The sequence below is a fragment of the Mytilus edulis genome, chromosome 9 (assembly GCF_963676685.1).
Source record: "Mytilus edulis chromosome 9, xbMytEdul2.2, whole genome shotgun sequence".
Lineage (NCBI taxonomy): Eukaryota > Metazoa > Mollusca > Bivalvia > Mytilida > Mytilidae > Mytilus > Mytilus edulis.
The window spans coordinates 34788916-34806655 of record NC_092352.1 but is presented as its reverse complement, the minus strand read 5'-3'; the positions used below and the strand labels follow the sequence as shown (position 1 = coordinate 34806655).

Genomic DNA, 17740 nt, shown 5'->3' with positions numbered 1-17740 from the left:
AAACCTGGTTTGAGTTGTGAATGCAAACTTCTATTACCTTTGTAAAAAGTCTCCACCATGCCCAGTTTCTTAGCTTGAGATAAGCTGCACAATTTCTCTGGATAACTCTTATTGCACTAAGTTGTTGTAATCGTTTCTGGTAATTTCTGTAAATACAAATCCCCTTAGTTACTAAATCCTTTCTCTTATTGTAGTTTTTGTCTACAATTTTTTGTTGGGAAAGTTCATGATGTAGTCAGAAACTGTTAAATCAGCAAATATAAAAGTAGACATCAATGTTGGTTGAATTAGGCAAAATATCTTTTTAGGTCAGGGAATGTTTCTTTCATTTTTTTTTCTTTACTTTTGTTAAAATATCTTTTTTGTACTTGACATTAATTTCTGATTTTACAGTATTTCAGTTAAATTATGATCAGGTTTATTTTAAAAGGAACACTTTTATCCTCCTATTAACCAAATTTAAACATTGGCTCTCCTACGTTATTTAATCTCTGACAGAGAGTTGTCTCATTGGCAATCATACCACATCTTATTTTTATGTTCAAAGTGAGTCTATGCCTAATTGAGTCTTACCTTCTAGCTATTAAACCTCTACACAATGACTGGAACTGAATAATTACATCTGTCAATTTGAGATCTCTTTCCTCCTCAAGGTGAGCCAATACACCAGCTCTGAAAAAAATCTTACTTTGTCCTACTCTGTACAGGTTAGGATCTAATTCTAGCGCCTGGATCTGAAATATTCATATTAAAACTTAACATCTTGTTTTCTAGAATTTCATTCAAATAAGTTCCAAGTTGACATGACCACAATTTGATGGTATACTACCTTAAACCTCATATGGGACAAAAGAACTTACAGACTTATGGATACACAGATCAGAATTCAATAGGCCCCCTAACAATTGTGTAAAAGGTAGGGTAATAAAATCTTTAATACCCTAAAATCAGAAATACACCACAATATTGTTTGCCTTCAGCCTTTGCTTGTTCTTTGCAAACAATTTTGCAGTACACAGAACATTTACCATATTAAGAGTGAAACTTCCAGAATATGCATGCACAAAATTGGTCTTCTAATCAAATATTTTAATTAATTAATATTGGTTCAAACTTCTGGTAGGTGGTTTTTTTTTGGTTTTTTTTTTTATAAACACATGATAATTTGAATTGTAGTTCACAAGTAAGCCGTAAATTATTCAAGACATTTCTGTTATTCAGAATTTTACAATCATTTCAATCACACAAACAAAATGTAGTTAATATCAATATAGTTAAAAACCTACCATTCTTTCTACAGCTTTTTTTCCATCCATAAATCCCTTTGGAATGGTATTTGGACATAATATTTCATATCTTTGACGGAATTCTTGGAACAAAATTCTGTTGGGGAATCCTTGCCTACAGATTCTAATACCTTCTAATACACCATTACATCTTAACTGTTCTAATACTAAAGGTGAATCTATTTTACCAGCCTACAACATAAAATAACAGATTTTACTTTTCATATCCTTTGAGAGAAAATTCCAAGGTTTAAACATTCAAATCAACATCTATAATGAAAGACCCTCAATGAGCATTTTCTCTTATCCTATTCTTCACATCAATAATTACTATTTTAGATCTTGATGGAAAGTTGAACATGTGTAAATCAAAATTGAATATCTACATATCATGACATTCTATAATGTTGGACACAATTTTTGGTGCTTTGTAAACTCAACATCTGAATAACTGTCTTTTTTAATTTGAAAGATATTGCAACAAATTAAAGATATAAATTACCATACCAAATTGGTGCAATTTAGTTTTTTTTCTGATAACTGAACTTATTTTGCAATTTTGTTAAAATACTAGTTGGACCTGTCGAGAAATAAGTCTATATTACAATAAAATAAAATGTCAAGTAGACTTGACAATTATCAAAAAGGTTTATACTTTGCAATATTCTGATCATAATACCTTCTTTTCATGATTTGGAATGATACATCTGACGAAATTAGGATTTGTGTTGCGTAGAGTAGCCATTAGTTTGGCCAATTGCTCTTTATACAATTGTCCAACAGTACGGAACATTCCCTTTCTGGTCCTTGAACCAAACATTGTATCTCCTCCTGCTGTAGCTCCCATACCAACAATCTCAGCTGTAACACAAAAGTACATCTATAAATATCTTTTAACAAACAACCTCAGCTATAACAACAAATCAAATCTATTAATATCTTATAACAAACAACCTCAGCTGTAACACCAAATCAAATCTATTAATATCTAATATTATCGCTATGTTGCATATTTTTCCTTTGATCTTTTCAAATCATGCTATTAGCTTGAGATAGAAATAATTGTCAGAAACTAAGTGCATACATGCCTTTGTCAATGTTAATGTCAACGATGTAATAGGCAAAATAGTGATTAAGTTATCAATGGTCTTTCAAACTCATTGATGTTTCATAGCAACATCTCATCTTAGGGCTGTCACCATTCAACGAGATTGTAGCTAAAAACCAACCTCTTGTTTGAAAAACATTGATAATCTATCATAACCAACTATCTCAGCTGAAGCACCAAATTATTACTATGTTATAAAAACAATCTCAGATTAAAATCCAAATTCAATCAATTAATATATATTATTACCAACAATCTTAGTTGTAAAACTAAATAAAATCTATTAATATCTTATTACACACAAACTCAGTTAAAATACCAAATAAAATCTATCAATATCTTATTAATGACAATCTCAGCTGAAACACTCGATTATTTCTATAAATATCTACTGTAAATTCAGAAATAGCAAGATTTTAATTGATAGAAATAATGTGACTCAGTGTTTATAGCAATGATATCATTCTGATATCTGATATCTGATATAGCTGTATGCAGTTTTTTAGTTGAAATCACAATAATTGATACTACATTTTTGTTCACTATTCTAAAATGGCAGTAATAAATGCACACAATAATTGCTGAATTTACAGTATCATTAGGGACAAACTTGGCTGTTAAACCAATTTAATTCTATAATAAATATTTAATTACAAGCAATCACAACTGTAAACTTAGTTCTATAAATATCTTTTTACCAACTTTTTCAGTTGTAACATCAAAAAAATTCTGTTAATATCTTATTACCAACAATCTCAATGGAACACCACAACATTACTATCAATATATAATATTACCAACAAACTCAGCTGTAAAACCAAATTCATTCTATATTTTATTTCCATATATTTTAGCTAAATCACCAGACTTATTCTACTAATATTCTATATTTTAATAAACAATTAGAAAGATACATCAGTTTGAACTATATTTGTACAGTAAGATTTTCAAAGGAATTAAACAGAAATCTAGATCAGATTAAAGATATCTTTGTATCATCTTCAGATACAGTTAATATAGAAATAAGAAGATGTTTTATGAATGCCAAGGAGACAACTCTCTACCAGAGACCAAATAACATAGAAGTTGTCAACAATGTACAAAACCTAACTTAATAACGTAATACCCAATCGGTTAATTTTCTATTCATTTAATGTAAAACTCATTTGCATCGCCTGACATGTGGCTTTTCTGTTAATTGCATAGAAAAAAAATTTGTAAGGGTTCCGCGGAACCCAGTGTCTCGCCTACTTTTGCTGTTAATCACACACTCATCAAAAATAATGAAAAAAATCAATAAAATTATTCCTCTCGATACTATCTTTTGATTGTCAGAAGCTTCTGTCCAAGTTTGGTAAAAATCCAGGCTAGTTTAAGAATCTTAAAAATGTTTTAAATACTTTAACTGCAGACTGTATGTAATGTTAGCTGGAAGAAAAACTAAGTCCATTTATAAGTAAAATACGGGAAAAATGGAATTTTATTTTTACAAAATTTACATCTGGATACTATCTTCTGATCATAAACAAGCTTCTGGCCAAGTTTCTTACAATTCCAGGATAGTTTAAGAAAGTTATTAAAATTTTAAAAACTTTAACCACAGAGTGAATGTAATGTTTCCTGGCAGAAAAACTAAGTCCATTTATAAGTAAAATACGGAAAAAATGGAATTTTATTTTTACAAAATTTACTTCTGGATACTATCTCCTGATCATAAACAAGCTTCTGGCCAAGTTTTGTACATTTCCAGGATAGTTTAAGAAAGTTATTAAAATTTTAAAAACTTAAACCACAGAGTGAATGTAATGTTTCCCCGCAGAAAAAACTAAGTCCATTTGTAAGTAAAATACGGAAAAAATGGAATTTTATTTTTACAAAATTTACTTCTGGATACTATCTCCTGATCATAAACAAGCTTCTGTCAAAGTTTCGTACAATTCAAGGATAGTTTAAGAAAGTTATTAAAATTTCAAAAACTTTAACCACAGAGTGAATATTTGTGGACGCCGCCGCCGCCGACGACGACGGAATATAGGATCGCTATGTCTCGCTTTTTCGACTTAAGTCGAAGGCTCGACAAAAATCACAATTCATTGATACTTTGTTAAAATCTTGATTTTTCTTTTACTGGCTACAGCAATTAAGTAAGTACATTTGTAAAACCACCATTTTTGCACATATTCTTATATATTTAGACTATAAAATTCACTTTTAAATTAATAAATTAATCCATATTGCAAAATTAACATACTAAGGCAAAATTAACAACATTTATCATATGACTAAAATATTTCTCTTTTCTCATTGGCAAAAAGCATACAGTCTTCTCTGATAAAACATTATATTCACAGAAAGAGATCTTGAGAGGTTAACATAAGATTTGGATCAACTATTGTGTACCTAAATATAGATATTCCAAGGCAATGTCAGTGGGTTTATGTAATCATGCAAATTCTTGTTTGTTTTTATTTTTCATATTTTTTTCTATGGAATTTCTTTTTCTCTTTTTTTTAGTGTACTTTTTTTTTTAGTAAACCTCAACTTATGAAAATGAAAGTTAGCAAATGCAAAACTAGTTGATATATACAGTGTATAAAAAAAGAGCAGTTAAAAAGGATCTTGTGCAAATACTAGATAATTAGAGAAGGAAAAAAGTCAAATAATAAAACAATTGTTGACTCTTGATATGGGTTAAAACAATGACTTATCAACCCCACAGATATGACAGTCACTCTCAGTTGTTGGCCTCTATGAATAAATCATTGTACCAACCTTGTCAATTGTCAATAATTGTATAATATTACATAACATAAAACATGGTTGACAGCAGGAAAAAATAGTAAAATACTATGAAAAATGTGAAGTTATGAAACTATGAGATCTAATATTCCATGCAGATTTTATATGATAACATAATTTAATGTGCTAGACTTACTATCAGCTTAAATTGAATACAAAAAATGATTATTAAATAGGCCAAAAACAATGATACTTTGGTAAAAAATGTGTTCACACAGATCTATAAGCTGGACAAACTAGAACAAAATGATCTTCATCTTCAATAACACACATTTAATAGAATCTACATCAACATTTTATTTCAGAATATTATTTAAATGACCACACATTTAACTTTAATGTTCCAATATGTTACAGACAAACACGATTTAATATTGTTCAAGTAAAATATTTTTCAAAACTTTGGTATAATTTCAATCTACTTTACAAATTCTGCAATGAAGACCTTTTTCTAATCTACTTAGCTTCCATGCATGTTCCTTTTTTCACATCAGATAACCTTGTGATAATGCATATAAAAAATAGGATGTGCCAAAACAAACAATTAACAGCTCCTGGTAGATAAAAGTTATACGGTATCCAGCAAATAAGAGTTATTCTGTATTTGTAGTATATCTTTCCAGTATCAATTTTTCTTAGTTATGGTAAACTTTATTCAACTGATTTACATGTTACGGTAAACGGTTGCACGACTACCAGGTCATGTAAATTCATTTCTAGACTTTATATTTCTGCAAATCATAAGCCAAAACATCAAGGCTGTCTAATTATGTATTTTGGGATATCCTATATTTGATAAGCTTGTGATAATCGCTTGACCATTTTTTTAATCATTTTCATCAAACTTACCATCCTTCCAAATAGCACTAACAAAAGAATCTGAGGAATTCTGTAGAAGGGATACCACATTTTCATTAAGAGGGTCCATGTTCTTCATCAACCACTGTTGGGCACTGTAATCCACCTGTAAAACAAAATAATAATAAAACAAAAATAAAATGATTTTCAAATGTGCAAAATTGGTTAATATTAAAAACAGGTCTAAATTCATATTCATTATTTTGTTATGAGCATCTGAAATTATAGGTTCCAAGAGGTACCTTATTTAATATTTTTAGCCAGAAATCATCAATATACTACTTTCCAAAATGTAAAGGTCCTAAAGTATTACATAACAAACTGTCAATTTGGCATTTCCTTCATTAAAATAAACCAGGGAAAAACAAAAAAAGATTAAACATTAATCAATACCTGTCCAGCATAATGGATAAGACTAAAGTCAGCGTCTGCCCTGAAGTCTGGTTTTCTGAACTTGGGGTGTTGGGAATGTTGGGAAACAACTTTCTCAATGAAAGATTTATCTGTAGCTTTAGGAAACCAGCACTCTTCATCTAATAAGGCAAGAACACCCATTGGCTATAAAAAAGAAAATTCATTTAGTTTACTGTTTTACCTAAAATATTCAATTACATAAGAAATCTGAGGTAAGAAAGGTGGACATCAATAACTTATAATATGCAATCTTAACATTATCATAATAGATATATCCTTAAATGTGTGATACCTGATTGGCAACAGAAATCTCTAAATTTTTTGGATTAAATACAAACTTCTTAGAATTTGGAAAATTGTTCATGTCTGTGTGTATTTCAGGCAGTTATTGTCACACTTATAATCTGCAAACATAAGCAACATTTTTTTTTCGCTTTCCATGTTTTTTTTAAATATGTCTTTATTTGAATTCATTTTTAGGAGTAATTCAAGGTGTATATCAAAATTCATGTTTAAATATCTTATTGATTTTGCTTTGTATGTTTCAATCAATTATCTGTCTGTCTATATGAACAAGTGAAAATGAAAATAACACCAACAATTTCTAATAAATAAATGACAGGTTGTGCATCTAATATAACACAGACTTTTTCTCATAAATCAATGGAATGTTGTAAATTTAAATACCACCAACCTTTTCTAATAAATCAATGGTAGGTTGTAAATCTAAACCGAAATCAATAAATTTCCATTCAATTCCTTCTCTTTGGTATTCCTCTTGTTCCAAGATGAACATGGTGTGGTTAAACAACTGCTGAAGCTTTTCATTGGTGTAATTGATGCACAACTGTTCAAAGGAGTTCATCTGCAAGATAAAAGGGAGAATTATAGAAAAAGGCCAATTTTTAGAATCATTGTTAAAACTTATCAATTTTAGTATATATCCATTTAACTAACATTAATTATATACACTCAATACTCAAACTTAATTCATTGAGGATTATATTAGTGACATTTAAAAGATGATTTTTGTTTAGTGAACATTCACCAAAAACTGTAGTAAACTACATTTGAATATATTTCTAAAAGAATTTTTAAGAATGTAATTCTAATCATAAATTTACTTGTTTAAAAAGCAGTAATTTCTTTGCCATATTGCAACCATACAATTTTTTAACTATAAAGAATACTATATTATTTTGTTTTCAGAAACACACTAAAAACTTTCTTTGAGTTCTGAACATAACATGCCTTTCCATGCAATTCAACACTTAACAAATGTACAGATTCAAAATTACAAAATAAATATCAAAAAATATATAAAATATCAAAAAATTTCTAACAGTTTATTTCACTGTTATTTGTTGTGTCAAAAAGGACATTAGATTCTATATAAAAAAATGTTAGTTTGTCATTCAAAGTAAAAAAATAAAATAAAAACTATTATTCTAATAAAACGAAAAAAAAAGCTATATTTATTTTAATGTCAACTGACAACACTGTATAAAATCCTAAACAAAAAAATCCATTTAGCATTCCAGCCATAAAACACATTGATAAAATTATTAACTATGACAATCACAAATAACATCAAAAGTAAAATTAGAACAATTAGCAAATCTTAGATCCTACAGATTCTTATGGTTTACAAGTATTTTAGAATTTTGTAATGAATTGCCAGAATTTCCTTGGTCAGCCTGTATTAAACAACCAGACCAAAGACTTAATTTTCTTATTTTGACTCCCTCAAAAATTAATAATACTCTTTCTGTTTAAGGTAAAAAGCAATTTGAAATATCTTCTTTGAGGAAAAACATTTCTGTACATTATGGGTCCATAATCATTCCTAGTAAGTCATGACTTCCACTACACACATCTATGTCTTGCTCTTATCAAATATATCATTTAATAATAGTGTCATTAAACCTTTTCTCCTGATCAATTATATTTTAATTTGTTTTGAGCAATTTTTTAAGATAATAGTCTACTGAAGTCAGTTATTCTAGGTATATTTAAATTATCAAGATACATAAAGCAGAGACAATACACAATCTCATTAATACACACACGCACACACAACTACAAAAGTTCAGTCTACTTCAGTGTATATTGAGAAACTATAATTTATATGGCTTGATGTCTCTTCTCAGTGGTTAACAAAAATTTCCCCAAAATCAAAAATATACAGTGCAATGCATAAAGATTTGTGAATTATTTAAATAATACACTTTCTTGAGTTTATAAGGCTGTACTGGAAAAATATAACTGGTACATAAGTTTACTTTTGGAAGAGGGTTGGTACATTTGCTTAAATATTACCTAGTTCAAGAGTCACTATTTTCCTGCTATAAACCTCTGCAATAGTTTATTCACTTAACAATTTTGCTATAAAACAATGGATACTATGCACACTTATTTCACTTTAAAATGTTATGGTTGTTGAGCAGAATTCATAGCTGATAATTATCAAGTACCAATTTTACTGCACAAGATGTGCACTTCAACATATGTCTCTTCAATGATGCTTCAGGTCAAATATTTGTAATTTCAAAAGCCTAATACAAATATTAGAATTGATATAACAGACAAAAAGAACAGCCAATGTTCAAAAGAGTAATTAGAAACCAAGTTTAACAGCAGGTTTATAGCAGGTCTATCTTCAAAACAAAACTGGACATTATAACACACATGCTTCAGAAACAAATCATAACAAATTTACCGGAGCATTGGTTACCTTGCCTTCTGCCCGCTGTGGGTAAACAGACAACACATATGTCAGTTTACATGTCTAATATACATATATATACATGTGTTATTTTGTCACAGTCAACCTTTCTTCAAATTGTTTTAAATTTCCCTTGGATAGAATTGCAACCTGCCTGAATTTTAATTGAAAAAAAAAACATAAAAAAATATATTGGAAAGTAACCAATTAACTATTGTTGACTGTGACCTTTCAGAAGCATACATTGTTTTAATAAAGATATATTTTCTGCTCTTTTTTCTTTAACATACTACTGATAAATATGACTAACAGCAACATAACATTAATTACAATCTCATTTCTAACTAATTATATAGTAAAAATCAAAAAATAAATAATAAACACAATTTATCTGTAGACCTATTTTGACTTTAAATCTCACACTAACTAACCTATACTGGTTTCCATCTGGTCTCACATCTTATTAAAAATATATCTGCTTTTGAGCTTTAGAACTTATTAATAAAAATTATATACAACTTAAAGAAATACAAGTATGCCAAGAGAAATTTAAAATCTATTCTCTTCAATAAGAGTGAATTCCTCTCTAAATAAAAATATGGAATTCGTCTTTGTCAATGTTTTTCTTTTAAAAATTACACAAATATTACTACCTGCAAGGAAATTCTTTTGATATTCCCCTTAACATGACACTCAAAAACTCGCAGATTTAGAATTTAAACTTTGAATCTTACAAATAAGGTTTTGATCATAAATTTTCCTTTAATACTCAAAAGCCATGACCACAAATATTAACTAAAACAATATGCTTATGGACAGCAGCAATAGGTACATGTATAACATAACAATATATAGTCCTTCACCTAATCTTATGTCTGTATACTGTACACATGAAAATGAGCCTACAGATAGAATATAAACCCACCTTAAAGATTTCAAATCCTGCTATATCCAGGATACCAATGAATGAAGCTCCCTGTCTTTTTGTTCTATCTAATGATCTGTTAATTCTAGTTACCAACCATCTAAACATTCTTTCATAACAGGCTTTGGCAATAGCTTCTGTTGCAAATTCAACCTGGCAAAATGCAAAAATGAACATGATTATGGCTGAAAATAAAATGAATATGATGAATTGTTGAAATCAATGTTATGAACCAGATTGTTTCCTTTCAAGAGTCTGAGGTAAAACTACTGTAACCTTATTTATTTCTTGGATACTTTCTTTTATGTAAAGTCCTCTTGTAGCAGACTTCACAATCATTTTTTTTTTAGAGAAGAACCAAGTTTGACAAATTCCTGATGAAAATTTCATTTATTTTTCTTCTTTTTTTCTAAAATGTCACAAATTAAATTGATCACAAAACTAACTTATTAAATTGATATATGATTTCTTCATCCATTTCTCAACGTATCTATTATTTCCATTAAGAACTAAGACACAGTATACAATAAAACATTACTCAGCATCTACATTTTCAGGGATTTATTCAATACTAGCCAGTTTTTATACTGAAGACAGGTGAGTAATCAAAGTTTAAAATCTTGCAGTAGAGGAAGACATTTGTCTTTTTAATAGAAATGACTACTCTTGGGTTAAATATCAGTATTTTTTTTTATTTGTGTCTCACCTGCTCTTTGGTTTGGGCCTTAGTAACTTGATCTCTACCAACTTTAATTTTAGGTCTAAGGAATGCCTGGACCATGGTCGTTACTGAGAGACCAAGTAAGTGGCATGATTTCTGGGCAACTGAAAAATTAAAGTAGCAATTAGAAACAGAAATAATTTAAGTATACACAAGTTTGGTTTTCATGTAATCAACAAGTAATACTAAAACCATTCTTGTTTGATAATGACATATACAGTCAAACCGGTCTCAACAATTACCCACCTTTTACAGCAACTTTCAGACACACCCAAACCCTTCTCTATATAATTCAACTCTTTTCAGTGGTCATCTTAATATTTGTACCTAATCCTAATTTCCATAAAAGCTAATAAAACCAATATAATCACAAAGAAAAACATGTGTTCAATACAGGTTTGCCTGTACATTTTTAGTAGCCATTATAAAAACAATACATTGAAGGTTCCTTTATTAGACACATATTTTTGGTACTATAACTTACCTGTATCATCAGGCATTGTAGCTTGATCACTGCTTCTTTCTTGCTTGAATGTCATATTACCAAACATAAGTACTGCCGAAATAACTCTCAGAATGGCTGAAAATATAAGTATATAATATTGTCTTATTTAAAACATTGACATTTTATAGTTTAAAGTGCATTTGATCTATAAAGGTTTGTTTCATGAAGAAAAACATTGCTTATAAACCAGTATACCATAGTGAGATTCATTTTCAATTTATTAATGAAGATTGACCATGTTGTTTTAAAGGGGAACTATCACAGCTTTGCATTTCATCGTCCCACATTTTACTGTTTTTGTAATTAAAATTAAATAAATTAACAATTTTTTATTTGTTCTGACAAAATAATAATTCTGATTCACTTTATAAACTTGATACCACTAACTGTAAGTGAGGAAAGAATGCTAAAGGCTTATTAAGATTCCACTGTTGTAAAAATAATCCTTTCCAGAATTGCAAAAAAAAAAAATCATCACTAAAATGTTCAGGTGCTTTTTTCCACAGCAGAAGCAAATATGATCAGCTCATTTATATAGAATTTCAACCCTTAACAAAAAGTGATTTTAAAAAAAAGCAAATACTACATATATACAACAACACCCACATCTGTTATGTCTTGATTCATTTTCTTAAAAGAATAGCACTACAAAAGTACCTGCTTGATCTTCAGGTGAGATTCCCATGATTGTCATGGCTTCAATTGTTGATCTGAACTCAGCTGTATCATCAACACCTTGTACAGGTACTCTGCCCATTGTCATAAAACGGTAGTTCTTAAAGTCATCTAACAGGAATTCCTCTGGAAAAATAAAATATTTCAAATTTAGAAAAGATATTTGTGTTTATTTATTAATGTTATTTTTGATCAGCAAACACTAATATAAGTCTGATTAATTTGACCTCTGGATATGCTGTAATCAAGTTAGACTTCAGGGATAAGTTTCTTTTTTAGTTGTTGTGATGTTTATCCACTCAGCTTTTCTAAGAATGATGAAAATATCTTTAATACTTCTGATTTTGACATTGATAAGAAAGCAGTAATTAAAAAATTTGTCTGTGAAAGTATTTCTCTGGAAATTAAATCTGATTGAATATGAGACATCTCTAAAAAGTTTAACAAAATGTACTTTATGAATGTTAGATAACTCTTTTCTTAAAAAAACTTATCGGGAGTTAACAGAGTGAAAGTCAAATAAATATCTAGGTTTTTTTATTTGCAAGCTGCTATACATGATAGGAATTTAAAATTAAGAATACATATTTAATGGATGGAGGTCATATTGACTAATATAATTGTATTATTATTTGTGTTAGTGTGACTTACTTCTTTGTTGTGGTGTAGCACCAGTAAGGAACTGGTAGAAGATATGGAAGGATCTCTCATCAGGGGCCTGTCTTACTGCTCTTGATTTCTCTAACAGATCTGTACATTTGGTTAAGGTATAAAAGCTGAACTATATGTAGTTTACAAAGAAGACTAAAATCATTTCCTTTTTCATTGCCCTCTACTTAAAAGATTAAATGGTAGCATAACCATCTTGTTTTGGACCTAAAATGGTAATAAAATACTAATATTTAAGCAAAAACAAAAACTACAAATGTATTTAGAAAAGATCTTTGATATCAAATTGCAGAATTCAATAATTAACAACTAATACTAAACACTTGCAACTTTATGTTAACCTCTATTTTTTTTTAAAGGTAAATGAGTTTTTTTTGTAAAAAAATACTCTCTGTATGCATAATTTTCCCCCTTTTTCTGTCTACCCAGAAAATGACCAGTGACATAAAATTTCAATCAATACCAACTCAAAATAAATCATTTGAGTTATGTCTGTTCTATAGCTCATCCCTACAGTGCTAGTTTTATTAAATGTAAAGGATACATGTCTCTATGTTAGCTCCAGATATGTAACCTGATAAGTCAAAGTTGATTCTGATAAATTTACCCTGAAATATAAAACATACAAATTAAACCTATATCATACAAAATTGTAACAATACTTTACCCACATATCTTGTTCCAAATATTTAAGGCTTTTTCATATGTTCTTTATTATTCATATTCTAGAAAAGATCTCCTTACAGGAAGTATCACAATTGTGTTGAAGTCATTTACATATTGAAACTACATAGGAAAAATTGCAACATATGTTTTTCATATGTTTGAAAACAAATGTAAACATATGTTTAGGCCCGACATGAAAACATATGTTTTTGAAAACGTGGAAAACATATGAAAAACATTTGATTTTCATGTTTTTCATGTTTTGAAAACATATGAAAAACATATGTTGCAATTTTTCCTGTGTATAAGCATATATCTCATTATGAAAACTGGTACTTGATGGCAAGGCCAATATTGTTTCACTAGACAGAATATAGCATTGAACAGTAGCTTTCTTTTCTTCGATATACATGTAGTACTATTGAAAGTATTGATGTTTCACATAAAGCTGTGATTTTGTTGCTTTAATATATGTTTATATCATTAAAACTGAGTTTATTCTGAACTTATTTTTTGTTATGCCCTCTTCTAGGACAATAGATGGCAATGTCTTAGTTTTTTGTCTTTAAAGGTTTTAAGTGTTAAACTACATTTGGTTTAGTGTTGTTGGGTTGCTGTCTCATTATACCCTTATTAAAGTACTTTTACTTACAAATCTAGATGAGTTGTCATTCTTAATGGTTTTGGCATTTCCAAATGCTTCTAAGATAGGGTTAGCTTGTAACAACTGGTTTTCTAATTCTCCCTAAAATTTAAAAACAAAAAATAAATGCATATTCTAATAAAAAATTCACAAATATTTAACATCAGTATTAATAGTATTTTTTGTTGTTAGGTTGCAGTCTCAGTTTGTCAATAAGAAGCAAAAATATAAATTCTTCAGAACATTTTGGCATCCGTGGAAGGCAATTCATTCTTACGGTAATAAACAACAATCATTTGTAATATCATTTGTTCATTTTCATTCTCCGTAGGTAATACTTCATTATCATAGTTTTCTCCCTCAGAGCCATGCAGAGTTGAATTGATAATTTCTAAAACAAATCACTTATTCAACAACAAATACCAAAGATTTGATTTTCTACAAGAAACAATTAAACACATGTGAATGCAGGTGTTAGAATAACAGATGCAAGATATATTCATTCACTTTTTCTTCAAACAAATACAAATTTACATAATTTCTCATGCATAGTTTTCAGGAGTTATTCAGTTTGGGTTTTTTTTGGGTTTTTTTTGCATGTTATTTTCTCAAAAATCGGATTTCATTTTTTTTTATGTGCTGTCATATTTCTTCATGTTTATTGTATTTTAAATGCCCTGTTTACATCATTTAATGTAATTTGAGTATATATGTTGTTAAAAGTTTCATATTGCAATCAATTAACCTTAAGTTGGTACTATCAACCTGTTTTCAAATTATTGAAGACAATACTACAAGTGGTTCATATCTCTTTAGAAATTAGAAGACATGAATGAATTAACAAATCAATTGTTTGTAATAATGATTAACCATATACATGTGTGTGTGGTTTTGATTGTTTAATCACTGTCAGATGAAAGTTTTGTGGTCTTGTTAAAGATGACACACCTAATAAATTTTCATTTATAAGTTTACGAAATTTTAAAACATGCAAATTGATTTGCAGTTTACCATAAACATCAAGGATTAACATTATCTGAATATATTCTGACAAACAACATTTTCACTTATAAAATTTCACACAATAAGCAAACACATAAATAATCCATCAACTCAAATTGAAAATTTTAGCATTTACTTTAAAGAAAGGTAGACAGATTTAATATGTCTCCTCTTATGCAATAACAATTGTTAAATAAAACTTATCTGAACCTTTACTTGATAGTGTCGATTGGGAGCTTTATGGGATATCAAATTTAAAGTGCCAGTGGTAGACACTTGCCCTTTCTTTTCAATTTATTTTGATCCTTTTCTTTATTACGAACTGATAATTTCCAAGGAATATTTAATTGGTCATAGTTCTTTAAGTTTGCAAGAATAAGTGCAAAATAAAATAATTTATCTTTGTTCAAATATTAAAATTCTGAGCCACTGTGATTTGTGTTTCTATGGCAAATACTCTGAATAACTCTGATTTTTATTTTAAGAATAATGGGACCGATTCAACTTTTACACCAATGGACCTTCCAATGCAAATTTGTTTAACATTTAATTTGTAACACTAAAAAAAAAAAATGTTACACAAGCACACCAATTTTAGAGCACTTTAAAAACAACAAGAGGCATTGAAATTAACAGGTGACAGATATAAATGTTTTAGGACTGAGCATCCAAGGCATATTTACTGTAGATGTAATCTCAGGTCTAAAGATATATACCTCTTTCCCATAAAACTGGGATTTGAAACACCCTTAAATATGTATCTTTCATCATGAAATAAATAAGAGTTGCACAATAATTTTACCATTGGATTGATTGGTTTGAAATATCTAGATGAAAATAGCAAAGTCAGTATTTGCTATGGGATACCACCCCCAAAATATCCCCTTGCAGGTTCATAAAGCCGTTTTAAATAATCTATGAAAGTTTTCAGCTCTCCATTCCCTCGTTTACAGGAATTGGGGAGGAAAGGCATAGATACATTCATTAGCAGGATTTGAAAATGGACAAAATGGGTTAATCCAAAATTCTTTTGTCAACAAATTATTTCTACAGTCCAAATCTCAATTTCCCGGACGATTTAAAGGCCTTAAACACTGGTGGATTTTAACACCTAACCTTAGTTGGAGTTTTCATAAAATCATTTTAGTGTTCAATGCCTCTTGATTATTTCAAACAAGAGTTGTCTCCCTTTGATAAAAAGTACTTACAAGGTTTACATCCTTGTGCTATCACAAGACAGAAAAGAAACAAGAAATATTATTCATGCTTTACAAAATCAATAATTTACTCATGCTTTATATACTGATATTTTCATTAACAAGAAATGTAATACTATATAGTAAGCTTTACTGATCAGAAATTTTAACAGATTTGTGATTACATTATATAATAGATTATCCATGGAAAATTGTGTAAGATAGTTTTATAAATATTTGAAGTTGTCATAATAAAAATTAAAAGAAGTTGTCAAATTTAACGAATAAATCAAGAAGAATATAATTTTTCTTTACTTATTACAGATGTGCGCTGTAGTGAACTAGCCAATATTTTTTAAAACCAATTTCCATTTTAATTTCTACTTCTATCACACAATGAGAGAAGAAAAAAGAAGCAAAGCCACGCATGCATTCTGTACTGCTGTACCATGCTACGTTTGAGATATTCCGTCATGTTCATATGCCAGGGATGAAAGTAGGATATTGTCAGATTCACTGTCAAAATGAAAATGAGCTGGCATAATATTTTCTTCAGATAACAGTGTTTAAATATCGGGTTCAAGATTTTCAGTACATTTATGTAGATCGTGCAGACGTCGTTAAACTCACCTGTACGAATGCATTACTAGTACCGGTAGTCCCTGACTATTTACCAACAAAAAAATAACGTTATCTTTGTTATATACAAACAATGACATTCTGTAGGTAAGTAGGACTGTACAGAAATGGTAACAAAAATTGACATTCTGATAGCTATTTTTTTTTTATTCACTGAAACATTTAGCCACAATAGACCAGATTTAAATCATTAGCATGTATGATGAGAACAGATAACTATGATATTGATATAAATATTTCCTTACAATTTATTATAAATATAGATATTTTTAAAACTTTTCCCTATAGCATATTCCTTCTCTAATGAACTGTGAAAATTTGTATACTGGTGTATGATGAGTCAGACCAAAAATTAAATTTCTTTCTTCTACATCAATCAGGCACCTATCCTCTGGCACTTCCAAACTAAATGCATATCATTGATAATTTCATATTACATAATTGTAATAACTTGGAATTTTAACCAACTTGTTGAATAGCAGCTCGAGTAGACAAAATGAATGACTGGGATGTGACCTTGAAACTTACATTTTGTATATTTCAATCTTGAATTTAAACTCATCAAAAGCATATCTGACACCTCGTATCTCAATATTTCTCACCTGGTAAAAAGCTTATAGTATTTTACATACACAAACAGCCATTCTTAAAAAGCTGTGATGCGTGCATTTTTTCTTGAGTACAAATATGTATGAGTAATTTTATATCCTTGGGTTTTAAAACATTAGTTTTCGACAACTGCACATGTTATTAACACAACATGCAATTGATAAACACTGAACTATTTATGACACATGCACCAATATGGAGACATAAATCTGGACATATTTAGTTAACAACATACACTTATGTTTGTGAATATCTAATTTTGCAGGGTTACAGGTAATGAAAAAATATACTAGAAATTTG

General features: G+C 29.0%; 1 protein-coding gene across 10 annotated transcripts in view; it reads right to left on the bottom strand.

Moving 5' to 3' along the window:
- Window positions 1-17740, bottom strand: part of LOC139488217 (myosin heavy chain, non-muscle-like) — a 49103-nt gene that overhangs the window by 16726 nt on the left and 14637 nt on the right. For 3 of the 10 annotated variants that reach the window (XM_071273688.1, XM_071273692.1, XM_071273697.1), the window contains 16 exons: window positions 16205-16222; window positions 14004-14096; window positions 13230-13293; window positions 12668-12766; window positions 11999-12142; window positions 11321-11416; window positions 10822-10940; window positions 10116-10268; window positions 9185-9214; window positions 7160-7330; window positions 6445-6609; window positions 6043-6157; window positions 1966-2147; window positions 1287-1478; window positions 574-734; window positions 38-146 (listed from right to left, as the gene is read on the bottom strand). In XM_071273688.1, the coding sequence (XP_071129789.1) occupies window positions 38-146; window positions 574-734; window positions 1287-1478; window positions 1966-2147; window positions 6043-6157; window positions 6445-6609; window positions 7160-7330; window positions 9185-9214; window positions 10116-10268; window positions 10822-10940; window positions 11321-11416; window positions 11999-12142; window positions 12668-12766; window positions 13230-13293; window positions 14004-14096; window positions 16205-16222 (1911 nt within the window). Of the gene's footprint in view, window positions 1-37; window positions 147-573; window positions 735-1286; window positions 1479-1965; window positions 2148-6042; window positions 6158-6444; window positions 6610-7159; window positions 7331-9184; window positions 9215-10115; window positions 10269-10821; window positions 10941-11320; window positions 11417-11998; window positions 12143-12667; window positions 12767-13229; window positions 13294-14003; window positions 14097-16204; window positions 16223-16822; window positions 16859-17740 lie in introns of all 10 variants that reach the window. The other 7 variants (XM_071273691.1, XM_071273695.1, XM_071273689.1 and 4 more) reach the window with 6 other exon arrangements.